This window comes from Elephas maximus, chromosome X (assembly GCF_024166365.1).
Source record: "Elephas maximus indicus isolate mEleMax1 chromosome X, mEleMax1 primary haplotype, whole genome shotgun sequence".
NCBI lineage: Eukaryota > Metazoa > Chordata > Mammalia > Proboscidea > Elephantidae > Elephas > Elephas maximus.
In genome coordinates, this window is record NC_064846.1 from 140,308,544 (window position 1) to 140,329,836 (window position 21,293).

Sequence of the window (21,293 nt, forward strand, 5' to 3'; positions counted from 1 at the left end):
ATTTCCTGGCTTCCCTTCCCTGTGGAGGGGTTAATTAGAAAATGAAATCTTACTTCAGTTCTTTTCTTTTGGAAACTTTGTCTTCTTAAACAATTTTATTTCAAAAAAAAATACAACTTCCTAGTTAAAATGCTGGCAAGCTTGGGCTTCTTGATAAGTCCTTTCTTAATTTTTCATTAAATGGTTCATGAAGACACACAGAAATTCAAAGTTAACAGCAATGGAAATGAAATATAACAGCCAGCCATTTACATGAACCCTAGGAGGAATTCCCACTGATTACTGAACTGAAGTGTCTAGATTGAAAACCACAAGTAGTAGTTTATGTTGGCACATGCCCAAATAAAACATCACTTAGGTTTAAAAAAAAAAAAAAAGGAAACAGTTATTTGCCCTATATGTAGAAATGTGCTGTCTGTGTCAACCAGAAAACCAGAGAGCTGTCTCCCCATTGCATACAGCCTGGCACATAGTAAGTGTTCACAAATATTTTTCAAATGAATGAATGTATAGGAAATTATTTCCAAGGTGGCCAAGATCCTGTTTCTCTTGTCACCCTTGCACTCTATTAACTCTTTATTGTCTGTACTTATCCTAAGAAAATAAACCCTCTGGACTTAAATTGACTAACTATAGGAAGAAATGTCCAGGAACATCATTCTATCAATAGTGTATAGAATCTCTCATATAGATCTGGTGGTGGTGGCAGAGATGGGAAAACTTGAAGGGAGTTGTGCATGTTACTGGTAGAGTGAGAGTTTACTCATTAACAAGAACAGATTGTCTAGGACCCAATTTTTTCTCTAGATTATTGAATGCAAGAAAATATCCCCCTACATCTAACAGATGAATGATCGTTTGATACAGGAAATTGACCTAAGGGCTTTGAATTAAGTTACCACCATATGTAGATCTAAGTGATCACTGCAAAGTGAAAGGGCAATGAGAATCTGTACATGTGACCACCTGGCAAAGAATAATCTTTTCTATTTCTAGAAGCAGTTAGGAAAATAAAAAATATTAAAAAAAATGCTAGAAGACAGTGAAGTGACATCTAAAGAGCTTTGGAAGAAACAGACCATGGCTCAAAAATTATGTTATACATAGCCCAGTAGATTGTTGGTATGTGAAGGTAGCAGAAATATATTTTTGGAAATGCAAAGGAACAAAAAAACATAACCTTCCATGCAATCCTCCTCAACTCAAGAGGCAAAGTCATAACTCAAAAATTTAAGAGACTGTTTTAACAAGGAGGTCTTATTTTTATTTCAACATTGTTCAGCCAGAATATACTAACTGAATGTCTATGCTATGGCAGATAATATATTAGAGGACAGTGGTAAACAAGTCAGAGTTTCAGGCTTTAAGAAACTTTTAGGCCGGTGGGGGAGAAAGACAATTAGATAAATACAATGTACCTGTTGTTAGTTGCCCTCCAGTTGGCTTGTATGTATAACAGAACGATACATTGCCTAGTCCTGCACCATCTTCATGACCATTGAGTGCATTCTTTCAGCCACCACGTCAGTTCATCTCATAGTTTCCCTCATTTTTGTTGACCTTCCACTTTACCAAAGATGATGTCCTTTTCTAGCGATAAGTCTTTCCTGATGACTTGTCCAAAGTAGGAAACCCTGGTGGCTCAGTGGTTAAGTGCTATGGCTGCTAACCAAAGGGTCAGCAGTTCAAATCCGCCAGGCGCTCCTTGGAGACTCTATGGGGCAGTTCTACTCTGTCCTGTAGGGTCACTATGAGTAGGAATCGACTCAACAGCACTGGGTTTGGTTTGGTTTGGTTTTGTCCAAAGTAAGCAAGCTGAAGTCTCACCATCCTTGCTTCTAAGGAGCGTTCTGGTTATATTTTTTTCTAAGACCAATGTGTTCACTCTTCTGGTGGTCCAGGGTACATTCAATATTCTTCACTAACACCACAGTTTGAATGCATCAGTTCTTCTGCCTCCCTTTTTCATTGTCCAGCTTTCACGTGCATATGAGGCGACTAAAAAGACCATGGCTTGAATCAGGCCCACCCTAGTCATCAAAGTGACATCTTTGCCTTTTGAAACTTTAAAGAGGTCTTTTGCAGATTTTCTAAATGCAACATATCATTTGATTTCTTGACTGCTTCTTCCATGATCAATTGTTGAACCAAGTAGATAAAATACACAGTGTTAAATATTTTTAGGGACTGAAGCCCAGGGATCTATGGAAGTATATGACTTGATGTGGTCTGAGTGTTTCGTGGGGGAATTTGTTATTGTTCTGGAAGCTTTAGACACATGTTTTTGTTGTTAGGTGTCATTGAGTCGGTTCAGACTCATAGCGACCCTACGTACAACAGAGCTCAATGCTGACAGGTCTTGCGCCATCCTCACAATCTTTGCTATGTTTGAGTCCACTGTTGCAGTCACTGTGTCAATTCATCTCATTGAGAGTCTTCCTCTTTTTCTCTGACCCTCTACTTCACTAAGTGTGATGTCCTTCTCCAGGGACTGGTCCCTCCTGATAACATGTCTGAAGTAGGTGAGATGAGGTCTTGCCATCCTCACTTCTGAGGTGCATTCTGGCTGTACTTCTTCCAAGACAGATTTGTTTGTTCTTCTGGCAGTCTGTGGTACATTCAATATTCTTTGCCAGCACCCAAATTCAAAGGCATCATTTCTTCTTCAGTCTTCCTTATTTGTTGTCCAGCTTTCGCATGCATATGAGGTGATGGAAAAATGCAAATGGAAAGTAAGAGGAATTACTAATAGAAAAGAAGAATAAAAATTACTTTTTTTTAATTATTTGATTAGCTATCTAGAAGATTCAAGGAAAAAAAGGAGCACATTTCATAAAATAGCGGGATTTAAGAGCATTATATAAAAGTCCTTTGAACTAATAAAAAACACTTTTAAATATGAGAAAAATACCTGATTTAAAATAGCAATGTATGTAATACACATTGCTACAGTTAGTTCATTTTTTTAATGTGCACTTGACTTTGTAGCTTATTTATTATTCCAGAAGAATGACTTTGCTAAGTGAAAGAAATCTTGTTGTATTTTGTTTGAAATTAGTTCATGAAGAATCACCATCTTTTAATATTAGAAACATAAACACCATACATTTCCAGCAGAACTAATTAATGTTAACATGTTTCAGTTTTTTCCCCCTTAAATAAATAAAAGTTTATTAACTCTGTTCCCATCTGCAAACACCACTTCCTGGCTTCCCAGACACAAAGTACTCTTGTGTGTAGTATGACTACTTCCAGCCCACGTTTCTACATGACTATATAAATACCTATCTATAAACCATATATAACTATGTCGTGCTTTTAAAAATGTCTGGGTCTGCTTGTGGGCTCTTTATTCAGTTGCAATAATCTTCTTGTCTCTAACAACATACTATTTTAATTACTACAGTTGAATAACCAAAAAAAAAAAAAAGATTGCTGTCGAGTTGATTCCAACTCATAGCAACTCTATAAGGCAGAGTAGAACTGACCCATAGTATTTCCAAGGAGCAGCTGGGGGATTCAAACTGCAGACCTTTTGGTTAGCAGCTGAATGCTTACTCCACTGCACCACCAGGGTTCCATAGTAAGAAGCAAAATCTGGTAAGGAAAGCCATCCTTTGTTCCTTTTTTATCAGATTTGCCTTAGCTATTCTTCAGCATTTATTCTTCTACAGACATTGATGATCACTTAGAATGTAAAAGAAAAAAAGAAAGAGCACCAAATCTTGTTGTGATTTTTATTGAGCAATTTTAATTTGTAAAGAATTTACATTGTTTCAATATCTAAGTCTTGCTATTCATTAATATCGTAAAACTTTCTGTGTCACTAGATATGTTTTAGGTCATTCGATAGCTTTTCATATTTTCTGCATAGATAAAAAAATAGAAACATAAATATGGTAGGCTTATTACTAGGTATCTTACAGAATTTTAAATATTTTAATAGAAATTGTATTCTACCATTACGTTTTATTTTAATGTTGCTAACATATAGAAGGAGCCCTGGTGTCACAGTGGTTAAGAGCTCGGCGGCTAACCAAAAGGTCTACAGTTTGAATCCACCAGCCGCTCCTTGGAAACGCTATGGGGCGGTTCTACTCTGTCTATAGGGTTGCTGTGAGTCGAAATCCATTCAATGGCAACCGGTTTGGTTTGGTTTTGGTTTTAACATGTAGAAAGGTTGTTAATTTTTACAGTAATAGTATTTCTGCAGTGCTGCTAAAGGCTCTTATAAAGTCTAACAAATTCTTTGTATAGTCAAAGATATATTGTATGTAGTCCATTATATTGTCTTCAAACAATGATTTTTTTCACTTCCTTTATAATTCTTATACCTTTTAATTATATTTCTTATTTTACTGAATTACCTGAGACATTTTGTACAATGGTGAATAGGAGCAGTATAAGGGTAAAAAAAATGGTGACTTTCAGAAAAAATGGCGTTGTTTGAAAGGAAAGGACTAGCACAGAGAACCAAAATAGCAGCTAGCCAGTCCAGCATAAAAATACTAGCTTTTAGCTTAAGGTAAATGCAATAACCTTATTGCATTTACCTTAAGCTAAAAGCTAGGGGCAGTTCTACTGTGTCCTATAGGGTTGCTATGAGTTGGAATTGACTTGACGGCACTGGGTTTGGGTCTGGGTAGGTGAGAAGAATTAATTGGGCATGCCTCTTTCTGCTTCTCTTATTTATTAACCATAACTAAAATTATTTCTTTCTGGTAGGCAAGTTACAAATTATTTTGATTGATACGGAGACAAAACCAAAACCAAACCCACTGCCGTCGGGTCGATTCTGACTCATAGCAACCCTGTAGGAAAGAGTAGAACTGCCATGTAGGGTTTCCAAGGAGCAGCTGGTGGATTCAAACTGCTGACGTTTTGGTTAGCTCTTAACCCCTACACCACCAGGGCTCCAATATGGAGAAAGCCCACCCCTAAGTCATAGAAAAATGACAGACAGTAATGCTTACCAAGTATTTCATCCAAAACGCCAGTGCTGTCGGTATTTCATATATCCCCTCATTTCTCAGCCACCTTTCAGTTAGGTAGAGCCATGTGGCTGTTTCTGGCCAATTAAATGCAATGTGTTTCACCTTTGGGTCAAGTCTTTGAGCTACCTTCAAGCCACTCCTCTTTCCCTGACTTTTCAACCAAGAGTGTTGCTGATGATGCCGCTTCAAGATAGCAGCATCTTTCATATCCTGGGTCCCTGAGTGACTTTATGGAGGAGATAATTGTCTGACCTATGCAGGATAAGTACTCTGATTGAGAAATAAATTTGTGTATCAATAAGCCCTGGAAAATTGGGGATGGTGTGTTACATCAGTATAAACTAGCCTATTGTAAAGAATACAATAGCATTAAGTAGTGTTTTAGCAACAAATTTTAGATTTTATGATATTAAAAAACAATTAACCTTTTTTTTTTTAATTTTGATAGCTCTAGATGAGTATGTTCCATTTCCTTTACGATTTGTTCCTCTCAGTCCTGGACGTTACCCTTGTAAAATTTTGCTGACATCAAGGTATGATGTCCGTGTCTATTGTATTGAAGGGGTGGTGAATGAAGAAAACGCAGAAGCCAAACTACAGTTTGAGACACCAGCGTTTAAAGCCATTACCCAGAATATTCCAATAGTAAGTGAATTTTTTTTTTGGTGTATTCTCTTCATTCCCATTACCACTGTCTCAATTTAAAGCTCTCCAAATTTCTCATCTTGAACTATCACAGATTTCTAATTGATTACCTGCCACCAATTGCTTCTCTCAACTGATGTCAGGGCTTTCTTCCTGAATATAAATAATGTCATGTTACTCACCTGATTAGCCACTTCTGCTGGCTCTCTTTGCTTAAAACGTCAACTTCGACTTCCTTAACCCATCATCCATTTCCTAGTCAAAAAACCATATCCTTCTGGCCCCACCAAGTAGAATTATCAATTTTTAGATCGTTTTGCTCCAAAGTCTGTTCCGACCTTATCACTTGATGAAGATGGTATCATAGGCACTGAGAACAATGACTGGCTGTAGCTTGCCTACCTGTTAGTCAAAGTGACAATACAGCATAGAAAAAGCTAACCTAATTGTAAGGAACTTTAGATGTTTTAGAGTGAGAACCTGTTTGTTCTTATTTGTTTGTTTTAATTATTAAGGATATAACAAACTCAGCTAAAAACATAGAAAGTCGTTCTGATGAGATATGGTATCTTTGTTATCTGAACTGTCTACACAGGCAGAACACTTCATATTACCTCTTATTAGGAGCAAAATGAGTACTCCAAGACCATTTTGTCATTTTAACAGTAATTAGTAAGCCAAACAAAGCGACATTCCCCTAGATTTTAGTCAGTGCTCATGTATGACACTGAAAGGACACACAGTCATCCTTTTGCCTTATGTTCAAGTTATTGATAGTGTTTCTTAAAAAATGTGACTTTCAAATGGTGATTCTTAAGAAGTAAAATAAAAATATGTAATTTTGTTAAAAGTAGCAAGAATTAATATGTAATTCACTTTCTATATGATGCTTTTCTACTATCTTTTTCCCTGCTTTAGAGTAATAAAACAAAGAATGAATGGAGATGTCAAGTTACTATAGAAGGAGAATGGTTTTATGGACCTTCTGTTTTATACATCGCACCAGGAGAAACTGCACAATATCCTCTCACATTCAAACCTATTTTGGAGTGTGAGGTTACGGTATGAACTCATTGATATTTTTACCATTGTTAATATGTTAATAATGCAATGCCGGATATTAACCTATGTTTAATCGATGATAAAACATTGTTTGCAAAAAAGTTATGTTTTCCACGAATTTAAATATTAAGAATTTGCTTGCGATTTCATAAATGTTTTAACTTTAGGGGTAAAAATTCTGAAAGTTGCAATGCCATTAGCTATCAATACTTATATCCATCTTATTTTTACACAGTGTGCAAAACAAAGTAAAATCATTTCTCCTTTTGTCCTATTCATTGAAGAACATGGTATATCAGAAAATATTTCTTGGAAGGCATACTTCTTTGCCAAAGAAGTAAACACATACCCTGGTGACATAGTGGTTAAGAGCTCCGGCTGCTAACCAAAAGGTCAGCAGTTCCAATCTACCAGGCATTCCTTGGAAACCCTATGGGGCAGTTCTACTCCGTCCTATAGGGTCGCTATGATTCGGAATCAACTCAACAACGGGTTTGATTTTTTGGTTATGTATGAGAATGCCTACATAAACTCTATAATTTAGAGGAATTAAAAAAATATCTTTTCACCAGAAGTTTATCTCTATTAAGTTAATAAAAGCATTTATACATGAACTGGAAAAGTCAAGGGCTAACACCTCCTTGCAAGCTCATTTTATTAACCAGACTCAAGATTAATAGGATAGGAGGAGTTGTTTGGCATCCAACTAAAGACTTCTGTAGAGCTGAAATTTGGCTACTTTTTCACAGGGCAAACTTACTCTACAAAATGAAGCAGATGGTGTGAAGCACGTCTTTGACATAAAAGGGATTGGAAGGACACCTCTGGCCTTTGAAAACGTTGTTGTAAACTGCCAAGTGGGAGACATGGTTAATAGACCCATAATGGTGCCCAATTATACAAAGACTATTGTAACATATAAGGTAAGCTTTTGTTTTGTCTTAGTATCAAAGTGTTTTCAGAAGGAGTATATCAAATTATATGAAATTCTGAAGACATCTAATTTTACTCAATTAGGGGAAGCAGTGTCACAGAAGATGATGTCTATAATTCTGTTGATTAACCAAGTAGCTATTATATTTCATTTCAGTTACAAAATTGAGTTAGTACCAACCAAGTTTCACATCTAAGTACTAAAACAGACTAAAATCCACCCACTTGAGTCATGTGCATTTTCACTTGAAGAACTTTTACATAATTATAAAAGGCTTTTTTAAGAAACTTAAAAGCGCTTTAAATATTTTACTGTGAAATGGATGTATTGGCACAACAAAATTTCAAAAGCCTATGCTGTCATTTACCAGTATGAATAATAGTGGGAATGTGAAGAAATGCATACTTATTTGCATCTTTGTCTTTATGAAGTTTTGTACTTGGCATTACTCACCTTTTGTTTAAGCAAATCCTGGCTTTTTTTTTTTTTTACTCCCCCCTCCGTCTTTATCTAAAATTGTTGTGTGCCCATTAGGTTCCTTGGACAAAGCTTAGTATCTATACGTCTTAGGTGCCTGAATTCAGTTTTTAGAAGGGACTGCAGACATTTGAAAACTTACTGGGTTTGCTCTCTGTTTTCTTTCTTTCTTTTTTTTTTTTTGTAATCTTGAGAAATATATGCCAAAATTTTCTTCTTTCCTTATTAGATTGCAAATGGAATGAATATTCTAAAGACAAATTGCATCTTGTCACTCTCCTGCTAAAACATTTCAAAGTTATCTCTTCACCTTCAGAATCAAGTCCACACCCACTGAAGTAGTTTACAATAGCTTATTCTTGTTTGGAAACCCTGGTGGTATACAGCTGCTAACCAAGAGATCAGCAGTTCGAATCCACCAGGCACTCCTTGAAAACCCTATGGGGCAGTTCTTCTCTGTCCTGTAGGGTCGCTATGAATCAGAATCGACTCAACAGTGACGGGTTTGGTTTTTGTTTTTTTGTTGTTGTTTTTATTGCTTATTTCTTCTGCTTTATCTCTTGCCACTCCTGGGTCCAGCAATACTTAGGCCTTTCTATAGAGTATTTACTTTTCCTGCTACTTGGACTTCTCTGCTCCAAGCCCCAGCCTTCTATCTCTCTGTGTCTGTCTAACTCTTGTTCATCTTTTAGGGCAAGGTTTGATGCCACTTTCTCCAAGAATACTGCCCTGTCACCATAAACCTGGATTAGATGCTTTTCATGTGCTTCCACAGCATTTTTTTTAACCTGTCCCACCATTGTACCTACTATGTCACAGTGCTATTACCTGTTTATTATCTCCCCACAAGATGATAAACTGTGAGAACAGGGGTATACCTCTCGTATCTACTTTTTTATACCTGGCATATATCAGAGTACTGGACACACAATATTTTTTGAAGGAAAATTTGTTTAATGAAAAGATAAAAGCATAATGGGTAGCATTTTAAAAGACAGAAAGGGTAGAGAAAATTCATGATTGCTCGGATGTGCCACAAGTAAGGAGAAAACAAATCTTTACCACTCCCTTTCATCTTCCAGAATTTACTGGTGAGCAAGGAAAAAAAACTTGTCTTATGAGTTCAGTGCAAACTGGTGAAAGTAAAATCTATAACTTCATAAAAAAACAAAATCAAACCAGTTGCTGTTGAGTCCATTCTGACTCATGGCGTCCCCATGTGTGTGTCAGAGTAGAACTGTTCTCCATAGAGTTTTCAAGGCTGTGACTTTCTGGAAGTAGATCATGGAGCCTTTCTTCCCAGGTGCCTCTGAGTGGGTTCAAACTGCCAACCTTTCAGTTAATAGTTGAGCACTTAACCATTTGCACCACAGAGGAACTCCTAATTTCATGGCATTATTTCATTTTGTTGCCAAATGACGAAGATGATGCCTATGGTCTTTTGTTATTTCACTCTTCAGAATGAATATATTTTTTGAATGTAAGTCTTTAAAAAAGAATAATTATATATTCTAATTATATTTATCCAATTTAATGAAGAAGTGGAATGCCGTTAATAACAATATTATTAATCTTCATTAGATTATTTCCCTTAGCCTATGAATATTTTCAAATTTTTCCATCACAAAAGGAGAACTTTGACTATGTTCTCTCTTTAGCTATTAACCTCTTTATTTCGTATGATTGCTAAGCTTCTTGAAAAAGCAATATCCACACGGTCACTTATCTGATGGTAGTGTGTTTTTAGCTCCCCTACGTTGTTGAAGGAGTGCTGGTGGCACAGTGGTTAAGAGTGCCACTGCTAACCGAAAGGTTGGCAGTTAGAATCTACTAGCTGCTCCTTTGAAACCCTATGGGGCAGTCCTGCTGTGTCCTGTGGGGTCACTTAGGAGTTGGAATTGACTCAATGGCAACGGGTTTGGCTTGGGTTTTGGACTCTGTTGAAACTGCTGACTCAAAGATCACCATGACTTTTTAGTCAAGAAATATCCATTCTTTTCCCAAATTAACTGCCTCACAACCCCTCTAGTTTACTGTTGACCTGCCATCTTAACACTCTTCACCCTTCAGTATATTACATTCTATAGTCCTTGTCTCCCTGTCATTTCTTGACCATTCTTTCTCTGCTCCTCTTCTGTCTCTAGCCATCTGATAGCTTTTCAAGTTACCACATTAAAAAGCATTCTTACGTCTGTATATTATCCCACTTGGCAGTTCCCCGGCTTCAAAGTATCATCTAGGCTCAAATCCCAAATCCATATGTTTACTCCAAATGTATCTGTAAGCTCCAGTCCCTCATTTTCAACTGCTTGCTATACGTCTCCACTTTGATATTCTGACCAACTCAAGCTCAATGTATCCTCAGATATTTTCCTTCTATTATTCATTGGAAACCCTGGAGGCTTAGTGGTTAAGTGCTACAGCTGCTAACCAAAAGATCGGCAGTTCAAATCCACCAGGTGCTCCTTGGAAACTCTCTGGGGCAGTTCTGCTCTGACCTATAGGGTCGCTATGAGTCGGAATTGACTCGTTCGGCAGCAATGGGTATTATTCATTGCTGCAAGTAGCCACTTTTATATTTTGTATTTTAAACAGCCTGTTAACGTAGATTGTGACTATTACAAGATTCGTTTGAAATAGGAGGTTAGAAATTCCTTAATATGAAAGATGAAATAAAAAATCAGAAAGCATCATTGAGATATATGTAAAATGCTATGGATTTTATCACAGCAACAAAGTAGTACAAAATGTTGTGTTATTGTGTGCCATCGAGTCGATTCTGACTCATAGTGATCTGTGGTTAAGCACTTGGCTGCTAAAGGCTGGCGGTTCAAACCCACTAGACGTTCCACAGAAGAAAAGACCTGGAGATCTGCTCCCATAAGGATTATACCCTAGGAAACTATATGAGGCAGTTCTACTCTGTCCTAGAGGATCCCTAGGAGCTGGAATTGACTTGAGGGCACACAACAACAATGTCATTATTTGACTTGTATCAGAGCTTGTTATTGCTGTGAGTTGCCATGGAGTCTATTCAGACTCATGGCAGTGGTACCCACCCATTGCTGTCAAGTTGATTCCTACTCATAGGGACCCTATAGGACAGAGTAGAACTCCCCTGTAAGGCTTCCAAGGCTGTAATCTTTATGGAAGCAGACAGCCACATCTTTCTCCCATGGAGCGGCTGGTGGATTCCAACCACCAACATTTTGGTTTGCAGCCAAGCACATAACCACTGTACCACCAGGGCTCCATTTTATGGTAAAAAGCACTATATTCAGGATATTTGTAAAAAATATTCAACAAGAATTGTTTAAACACCAGAGTTGCCTGAGGTTGCACAAACAGGGCCAATAAGCGTTTTGCCAAAAACCTGAAAGAAAGATCTGGGGAATGGGGTGTCCTTAGGGAGCTTTGAAAAGCTCTGACGTGTCCCTGGGTGTCAACCAGGCTGCATGCATGTGCAGGGTTGTGTACATGCCCAGGCAACATCCCTAGTCAGTAGGGAAATACAAATCAAAATCGTAATGAGATACCACTTCACACCCACTAAAACCAAAAATAAAAACCAAACCCATTGCCAACAAGTCGATTCCAACTCATAGCAACCCTATAGGACAGGATAGAACTTCCCCATATGGTTTCCAAGGAGCAGCTGGTGGATTTGAACTGCTGACCTCTTGGTTAGCAGCCAAGCTCTTAACCACTGTGCTATCAGGGCTTCTCACACACCCACTAAGATGGCTAAAATAAAACTTTGGGGGAAGATATATATATATATGTTTATGGTGTTATAGAAACCCACATATATTGCTGGTGGGGAATAAAAATGGTGTAGACATTTTCAAAAACATCGTGACAGTTCCTCAAAACGTTAAACGTCAAGGTACCACATGACCCAGCAATTTCACTCCAAGGTATGCCTAAGAGAAATAAAAACCTATGTTTACACAAAACCTTGTACAGGAATTTTCATAGCAGCCTTATTCAATAAGACTCAAATGTGGAAACAACCCAAATATCCGTCACTTATGAATGGATACACAAAATGTGGGATATCATACAAAGGAATATTATTTAGCAATAAAGAGGAATAATGTATTGATACATAATACAACACGAATGAGCCTTGAACACATTATACTAAGTAAAAGAAGTTAGGCATAAAAGATCCACCTACTGTATGAGTTCGTTTCTAGGAAATGTCCAAAATAGGCCAATGTATAGGGTCACAGATTATTGTTTTCCTGGAGGGAAGTGAAAGAATTAACCACCTCGTAAGCAGAAAACTAGATTTGACCAGGGCTAGTGGCACATTGAGTGTTTGGCTGCTAACCAAAAGGCTGACAGCTGGAATCCACCAGCCACTCCTTGGATACCCTATGGGGGCAGTTCTACTCCATCCTGTAGGGTTGCTATGAGTCCAAATCGACTGGAAGGCAAAGGGTTTTGTTTTGGTTTTTTCTTTTTGTGTGTGTGGTCAAATGGACTCGTAGCGACACCCTGTGTCACAGAGTGGAACTGAGCTCCAGAGCATTTTCTTGGCTGCAATCTTTACAGAAGCAGATCGCCGCGCCTTTTTTCCTCGGTTTGCTGGGTGGGTTCAAATGCTGGTTATATGTTTTTTATATGCTATTTTAATATTCATGTAGAAATGTATTGAAATGGTTCATTTCTTTTATAAATCAAATTCTTATAAATAATATTGTATATTGTGTCTAAAAATTTTTCAGATTTTCTGAGTATCAATGATCTTGCCATAAGTAGAAACATTAAATAAACGTTGATTCTTTTTGTTAAAATCATTTGTCTTATTCTATTTTTTCATAGGTCTTTACTCAGATTGTTTCCTACTGTATATAGCATTTTTCTGCCTTTCTAGTCATCTAAAAGTGAATAGTTTTAATGGAAATATTTAAATTAAATTTCAGATTATAATATAATTTGGCTAATTTCATGTAAATGTTGACTGTAATTCTTGTTATTGAATTATTATTATTATTATTATTATTTTTTTAGGTAACTTCAGATCTTCCAATAGTGTGGGGATCTCCAGACATTACCATAGATGCTGATAGTGTAGTTCCGTATGTTCTACACATATCTCCTTGGAAGCGTGGCATATTCAAAGGTATCACAGCCATTAATAAAGTACTATTATTAACTACCACACTCCCATAAAACTCATTGCTGTCAAGTCAATTCTGACTCAAAGCGACCCTATAGGACAGAGTAGAACTGCTCCATAGAGTTTCCAAGGAGCACCTGGTGGATTCAAACTGCCGACCTTTTGGTTAACAGCTGTAGCACTTAACCACTACGCCACCAGGGTTAACAACTACCACACTAGGACTGAAATATGATGAGAAGAAATATAAGTGTAATTTACATTTTCCTTTTCTAATCATTGACCCAGAGGAAAACTCAGTTTGGCTTTCAGCCATGAGTTTTCTTTAAATAATCAGAACTTTGAGGCATCCATTTTATGTCTAGTGCTATACTCTCTTGACCATTTATACAAATTTATTTTGGGGATAAGTTCCTAGAAGTGGAAATATTTAATTAAGAGTATTTACATTTAAAATTGTGATACTTTCAAATAGTTTTACCAGTTTAGGATCTCAGCAGCTTTCTATGAGAATATTTGTTTACAGGAATGGATATTATAAAAAACCATTCATCTATTATTTAATTTTATTGTGTTTTAGATGAAAGTTTACAGCACAAATTAGTTTCTCTTTCAAAAAATTTAAACACAAATTGTTTTGTGACATTAGTTGCAATTCCTATGTGTCAGCACTCTCCCCATTTCCCTCTCCACTCTGGGTTCTCCATGTCGATTCATCCAGATATTCTGTCCCTTCCTGCCTTCTCGTCTTTGCTTTTGGGCAGGTGTTGCCAGTTTGGTCTCCTATACTTGATTGAACTAAGAACCAGGTTCCTCATGTGTGTTGTTGTTTGTTTTATAGGTCTGTCTAATCTTTGGCTGAAAGGTGGACGTCAGGAGTGGCTTCATTTCTGAGTTAGCAGGGTGTCCAGGGCCCATAGTCTCAGGGGTTCCTCTGGTCACTGTCAGACCAGTAAGTCTGGTCTTTTTTTGTGAATTTGAATTTTGTCCTGCATTTTTCTTCCACTCTGCCTGGGGACCCTCTATTGTGATCCCTATCAGAGCAGTTGGTGATGGTACCTGGGCACCATCTAATTCTTCTGGGCTCTAGTTGGTGGAGGCAGTGGTTCATATGGTCCATTAGTCCTTTGGACTAATATTTTCCTTGTGTCTTTGGTTTTCTTCATCCTTCTTTGTTCTGAATATACTGGATCCAATAGATACATCTTAGATGGCCACAAAAGCTTTTAAGATCCCAGACACCACTCACCTAAGTAGAATGTAGAACATTTTCTTTATGAACTATGTTATGCCAACTGACCTATATGTCCCCCGAGACCTTGGTCCCCAGTCCTCAAGCCCGGTAACTTGGTCCCTCAAGGTATTTGGATGTGTCTAGGAAGCTTCTATGACTTTATCTTGGTTAAGTTGTGCTGACTTCCCCTGTATCGTGTGTTTTCTTTCCCTTCACCAAAGTTAACATTTGTCTACTATCTGGTTGGAGCCCTGGTGGCGCAGTAGTCAAGATCTCAGCTGCTAACCAGAAGTTTGGCAGTTCGAATCTACCAGCTGCTCCTTGGAAACCCTATGGGACAGTTCTACTCTGTCCTGTAGTGTCACTACGAGTCGGAATCAACTTCACTGCAAAGGGTTACTATCTAATTAGTGATTACTCCCCCACCCCCTCCTCCCTCTTAACCGTCAAAGATTGTTTTTTTCTGTGTGCAAACCTCTTCTTGGGTTTTTGTAATAGTGATCTCATATAACATTTGTCCTTTTGTGATTGACTTATTTTACTCAGCATAATGCCCTCCAGATTCATCCATGTTGTGAGATGCTTCGCAGATTATCATTCTGTATCATTGCATAGTATTCCCATTGTATGTATGTACCATAGTTTGTTTATCCATTCATCTGTTGATGGCCATTTATATGTACCCATCTGATGTATGAAAAATAGTTTAAAGACACTGGTATGAGTGAAGTTTGTTTGCTTCCTTTGTCTCTAATAAAGCATTCATTTGTACAAATTGTCATGATGGTCCCTGAACAGAATTGCTTGTTTGATAATGTGGTGTAGGGATGTTCCTCCAAGTTTTTGAAGGGATGAAGCTCTGATGATAGAATAGTAAGAACTAGAATTCAAGGCCTGTGAGTCATAAACGAAATAAGTTGTCTTATTTGAGAGAGAACTAAATACCCCATTGGTATTTGAACTCTGCTAAGGAAATGATTATAATGCACGTAGCTGGATACAACTTCCAGAAAACCAAACCCTTTGCCATTAAGTTGATTCCAACTCATAGTGACCCTATAGGACAGAGTAGAACTGCCCCAGCGCGTTTTCAAGGCTGTAAATCTTTATAGAAGTAGTCTACCAAATCTCTTCCCCATGGAATAGGTTGTGGGTTTGAATGGCCCACCTTTCAGTTAGCAGCCAAGCACTTAACCACTGACCTACCAGGGCTTCTGAGGCAAGATTAGGTTATGTTAAAGAGGTTTAGGGTGGGATGCATAACGTTAGTTCTCTACTAGACCTCAATAACCCAATTATTACCATTGTGCTTGCCCTTAAATTTCACCACAGCAATAGTTGTTTCTATCTTCTGAAATCTTTCCTTCACTGTTCAGACTTTTGACTTTGCAGAGACCATTGAGGATTTCTCATGCGATAGGCAGGTTTTGAACTAAGGTGAACCTTTTCCAAATATTTCAATAAAATAGTACCTTTCACCATTTTTGTATATAATCCAGAAGGTGTGAGTTGATTGAAATTAATTTAAATTTCAGTTTTCATTTTCATCATCAGTGACAATACTACTAAAAGGTGGATTTTCCTTAGTTTCAGAGTTTTAACTTGTCTCTTGTAAAGGGAAACAGTTCATCCGGAATTGTCATAATTTTTTTTTTTTAATAATAAAACTCTGTTTCCTGTTCTGTAGAAGGCAGAAAGTTCTACTTAGGAGAAGGAACATAAAAGGTATGAACTGTGGAACATTTCTGAATTAGGAATGCTAATGAGCACCTTAAAGGAAGTCTCTGGTCAATGAATCGGACTCTTAAAGTTATTGAGATGGACATGAGAGTAATGAAGTAGATTATTGTTTTTGTTGTTATTGTTGGTTTGTCAGCATGTGTGGGGCCATAAAATTTCAATACATAATTGCACAAATCAGGTGTGGGCTCCTTTTACATGTTTGAAGGACTTTAGAAGGAATTTGAGGAACTTCAAGGCAACTCAGGGGAGCCTGCTTAAGTGAGGATGAATTAGGTAAACGTTGCTGGCTACAGAAGATGTTTCGCAGGCTTTATAATTTTGAAAAATATTTGCAAGTCATGATCATGATAGCTCTTCCCAGGGTAGTCCTTTATAGTTGAATTCATATTACCATTGTGTGTTGGAAAAATTGAGCCTGCAAGGAAGGCTAATTCCATTTTTATTGATACTATTATTGGAAGACTTTTGCAATATTTTTAAACAGTGTAAATTTCATTGTCCCTGAACATCTGTTAACTAATTTGAAGTCATATAAAAAAAAACTAAACTATAAAATTTTCACATATATGTGAGAATTTCCCTATTTGTGTTGGTAAAAGAATGTGTATCAGAATCGGAGTGTGTGTGTCTGTGTGTGTATGAGTGGTCTTTAAAATGTTTTTGCGTGTGTATGTATGTGCTCATTTTCAATTCTGTTTTTAAGTATACAATAATTATTTACTGAGGAAGAGAACCCTAATGGCGCAGTGGTAAAGCCCTTGGCTGCTAACCAAAAGGCCGGCAGTTTGAACCCACCAGCCACTCCGCGAAAAAGATGTGACAGTCTGCTCCTGTAAAGATTTACACACTTGGAAATTATATAGGACAGTTTTTACCCTGCCCTGTAGGGTTGCTGTGAGTCAGAATCGCCTCATGGCAAGGGTTTTTTTTTTTTTTTTTATAAACATTGTAGTTACAAACAAGGCTGACATTCAACCAGTTGTGTTCTGCTTCTTAAAATATTGTTTTAGCTCTACTGTAGCACAACCCTTGCCACACTAGGCACCGTAGCACCTCCCCCAGGATACCCGGATGTCCCAACAATCCAGCAGCAACTAAAGGGTTAACACATCATGTATCTGAGTACCCCAGGACCATGACCAGGGTCATTTCAGATTGGTCAGAGCTTGAATTATTTTATATAACTTTTTATTTTATAAATAAAAAATTATTTTGTGTAAGTAAAAAACAATAGAATAAGCCTATTGTGAATATTTTGTGTTATAACACACACACACACACGCACACTCTTCTTTCTCAAGCTGACTATTTTGGTGATGAGATCCTATCTTAAGAGCTAAAATTAAAAATGTATAATTTTGGCTTGATCTTAAAATGTTTCTGGTGGGATATATTAGTATTTTTATATGTATATGCACACACATATATATTTCATATGTATATTTATATACATATATACATATGTGTGTGTGCATTGAACTGTTTGACTTGTGAATGTGTTCCTTTGCAACACAATAACAGTTAAATACGAAATAGCAAAGTACTAGAAGTGCAATTTTGCAATTGCATTGTGGTGGATAGCATGAATACGCTGCCCAAGTTTTAAATGAAAACTGCAGATTTAAATGGCACTACTTTTGCTGAGCACCACATTCTGAAAATACACATGGCAAGCAGTGCTTCTCATAACACATAATATTTAGAAATCAAATTTTGAATTGATTTTTTTCATTTTAAAGGTAGCAACTGGCAGTAAGTATCTTTCTGGAAAACCTGTCATCCTAATGTGGAATAAACAGAGTGAAAGCACTTTAATGCTCTATAACATCTAAAGACTTGGCACTATAAGTAAATGCTACATGAAAATATTCTTGTTGTGTAATGTTTGGAAATAATTTTAGGCCCCCAGACCATGAACAATATATTAAATTCTTACAGCCTGAATTTTGCTCATACATTTAAATGAATCATAATTTAATAAATGATCCTTGTTTATAGTCTTTCCCTGTTGCACTTCCTTCAACTCTGTGGGCAAAGGGAAAATATTCAGCTACCTATTTTTCCCCTTTTTTGACCACAAATAACATGTCACTGGTGATTGTAAGAATTTCTAAAGGCTTTTTGCTTAGACATGAAAGATGTTTGTTGCTCCCAAGTAATAGTTCCTAAGAGTTAATTATGAAGTTCTATACTTAGGCTTAAGAAGCCTAGTTGTACAATGGTTAAAGCATTTGTCTGCTAACCAGAAGGTCTGCAGTTTAAACCAGGGCTTCGAACCCAGATCAAACAGTTCAGTCATCGCCATTGTAAACAAAAGCAGCATATGCGTTGCATAGCAACCAAATCTATTCCCCATGGGATTTTGATAGGGAACAAAGTGGTGCCCCACTCAAAGATGGCAATGGACTGCAATGCTTTGAATGTGTATCATTGTCCACGATCCTGACAATAATCCAATCTCCCGCATCAGGCCCCTGAAACATTCCAAGCTGCACAGATGGCCACTATCTTTAAACAGGGCACCACTGTTTGTTTCATAAAACCAAAAAAAACCCAAACCCACTGCACCTGGTGGATTCGAACTGCCAACCTCTTGGTTAGCAGCCATAGTGCTTAACCACTACACCACCAGGGTTTCTAAAAATCTGTTGCTGTTGAGGGGATTCCAACTCATAACGACCCTACAGGACAGGGTAGAAGGTTTGTTTCCTACTCAGGTCAAAATCCAACAGACAACAGATTTAGTTGCTATGCAGTGCATATCTGCCCTTGTTTACTACGGCCATGACTGAACAGTTCGAGGCTCTGGTTTTAACCCACCAGCTGCTTTGTGGGAGAAAGGCGTGGTAATCTGCTTCTGTGAAGATTACAGCCTTGGACATCCTATGGGGCAGTTCTACTCTGTCCTGTAGGGTTACTCGGAGTCAGAATTGACTCGATGGCAATGGGTTTGGTTTTTGGTTTTTTATACTTAGGCTTAAGGAGCCCTGGTGGTGCAATGGTTAAACACTTGGCTGCTAACATACAGGTTGGTGGTTTGAACCCACCCAGTGACTCTGCAGGAGAAAGACTTTATGATCCCCTTCCACAAAGATTACAGCCAAGAAAACCCTATGGGGCAGGTCTACTCTGTCACATGGTGTCACTATGAGTCGGGATGCACTCAAACGCAAAAAAAACAAAACAAAAAACTTAGATAAAAAAATCAACTGTACTAGTTCACAGTGAGGTAAAGTTTGTTTAAAAACATTTAGGGATGCCATTACTATATTATGTTTGAAAAGATATTCAAATAATCCTCTTCCAACTAGAAAGTTAAACACACATAAAAACTAAGAAAGCATGAATGCACAGTGCTAAGTTATCACTGGAGATGGCATTTGCTCTGGGATACGTGCTACTGTGTGGTAGCCTGGAGTCTTGCATTTAGGGGTTATTAGTATGACATCCTCAGATCTGTCATACTAGAGACTCACACTCAGACATATGGGCTGTCTGTAGGTTATTAAAGAGCAACTAGAGCAAATTCTTAGAAAATTGATGTGCAGGTTGTACCATATTATATAACCTTTAATTCTTACATGTCCAAGTTAATTTTCTTAATACCGTAATTAATTTAAGAGTTTCTCTATGTTGTGAGCTTGCATGTTTAAAACCAGTAATCAATTGCCCTGGAGTTGACGCCACCTCATGGCAACCCCGTGTATGTCTCTCTAGGGTTTTCAATACCTGATTTTTCAGAATTAGAACACCAGGGCTTTCTTCTGCAGAGTCTCCGGGTATACTGGAATCTCCAAATTTTTGCACATATATAAAAAAAAAAATCTGTCTCTAAATTATATTTATGAATTATGTTATTGCAATGAAAATAAATTCAAGGATTACAGTTACTAAAGTACAAGCTAACCACTAAGGTCCAGTCGTTTTCACCTATTAGTCCTATGGAAACTCTGCTGGTATTGTGGTTAAGAGCCATGGCTGCTAACCAAAAGGTCGGCAGTTCAGATCCACCAGGTGCTCCTTGGAAACTCTATGCGGCAGCTTTACTCTGTTCTATAGGGTCGCTATGAGTCGGAATCGACTTGACAGCAATGGGTATTAGTCTTATGCAAAACAAAAGTTCTTCCTGAGAAAAATGGAAATGTAGTTGTATATTTCACTACTATAGATAAGCAGTGGGCCATAGTACTGTGTTTCTACAGTTTGTCACTCATTAATCCTGTAATAAAGGACAGTAAGATTAGCTTTTCAGGTTCTAATTTTAATCCAGACCAGTAAGATCATTTGATAGTTATTAAGGAGGAAATTAAACCATCACGTTTTAATGAATGAAGTTATTAACTCATTATTTTGGCTTTGACTTCACAGGTGGCATTTTGATTTGCTTGGTTTTTTTGTTTTGTTTTGCTTTTTTCTCCTTAAGAAAACTTAAGGTTCCATGTTTTCACATTTAGGTTGACTGATTCAATATGTTTCCATTTTCTGAAATTTATTGACATAAAAATATAATTTTGAAGTTGTCTTAGTTATCTGGAAACCCTGGAGGCGTAATGGTTAAGAGCTACAGCTGCTAACCAAAAGGACGGCAGTTTGAATCCACCAGGTGCTTCTTAGAAACCTTACAGGGCAGTAGTGCTGCTGTAACAGAAATACCACAAGTGGATGGCTCTAACAAAAAGAAATTTTTTTCCTCACAGTAGAGTAGGCTAGAAGTCCAAATTCAGGGTGTCACCTCCAGGGGAAGGCTTTATCTCTCTGTCAGCTCTGGAGGAAGGTCATTCTCCTCAATCTTGCCCAAGACTAAGAGTTGCTCTGTGCAAGAACCCTGGGTCTAAAGGATGCACTCTGCTCCCAGCGCTGCTTTCTTGGTGGTACGAGGTCCGCCTGTTTCTCTGCTCACTTCTCTTTTTTATGTACCGAAAGGAACCAGCTCAAGACACAGTCCAATCCCATAGATTGAGTCCTGCCTCATAACACAACTGCTACCCATCCCCCCACATTAATGTCATAGAGGCAGGATTTACAACACATAGGAAAATCGCATCAGATGACAAAATGGTGGACAATCACACAATA

The 21,293-nt window shown here is 37.6% G+C and overlaps 1 protein-coding gene across 3 annotated transcripts in view; it reads left to right on the forward strand.

The window, feature by feature from the left end:
* Nucleotides 1–21,293, forward strand: part of CFAP47 (cilia and flagella associated protein 47) — a 321,340-nt gene that overhangs the window by 198,229 nt on the left and 101,818 nt on the right. For 2 of the 3 annotated variants that reach the window (XM_049871901.1, XM_049871902.1), the window contains exons 45-48: nt 5,443–5,639; nt 6,558–6,701; nt 7,451–7,624; nt 13,132–13,243. In XM_049871901.1, the coding sequence (XP_049727858.1) occupies nt 5,443–5,639; nt 6,558–6,701; nt 7,451–7,624; nt 13,132–13,243 (627 nt within the window). The remainder of the gene's footprint in view (nt 1–5,442; nt 5,640–6,557; nt 6,702–7,450; nt 7,625–13,131; nt 13,244–21,293) is intronic. The other variant, XM_049871903.1, reaches the window with a different exon arrangement.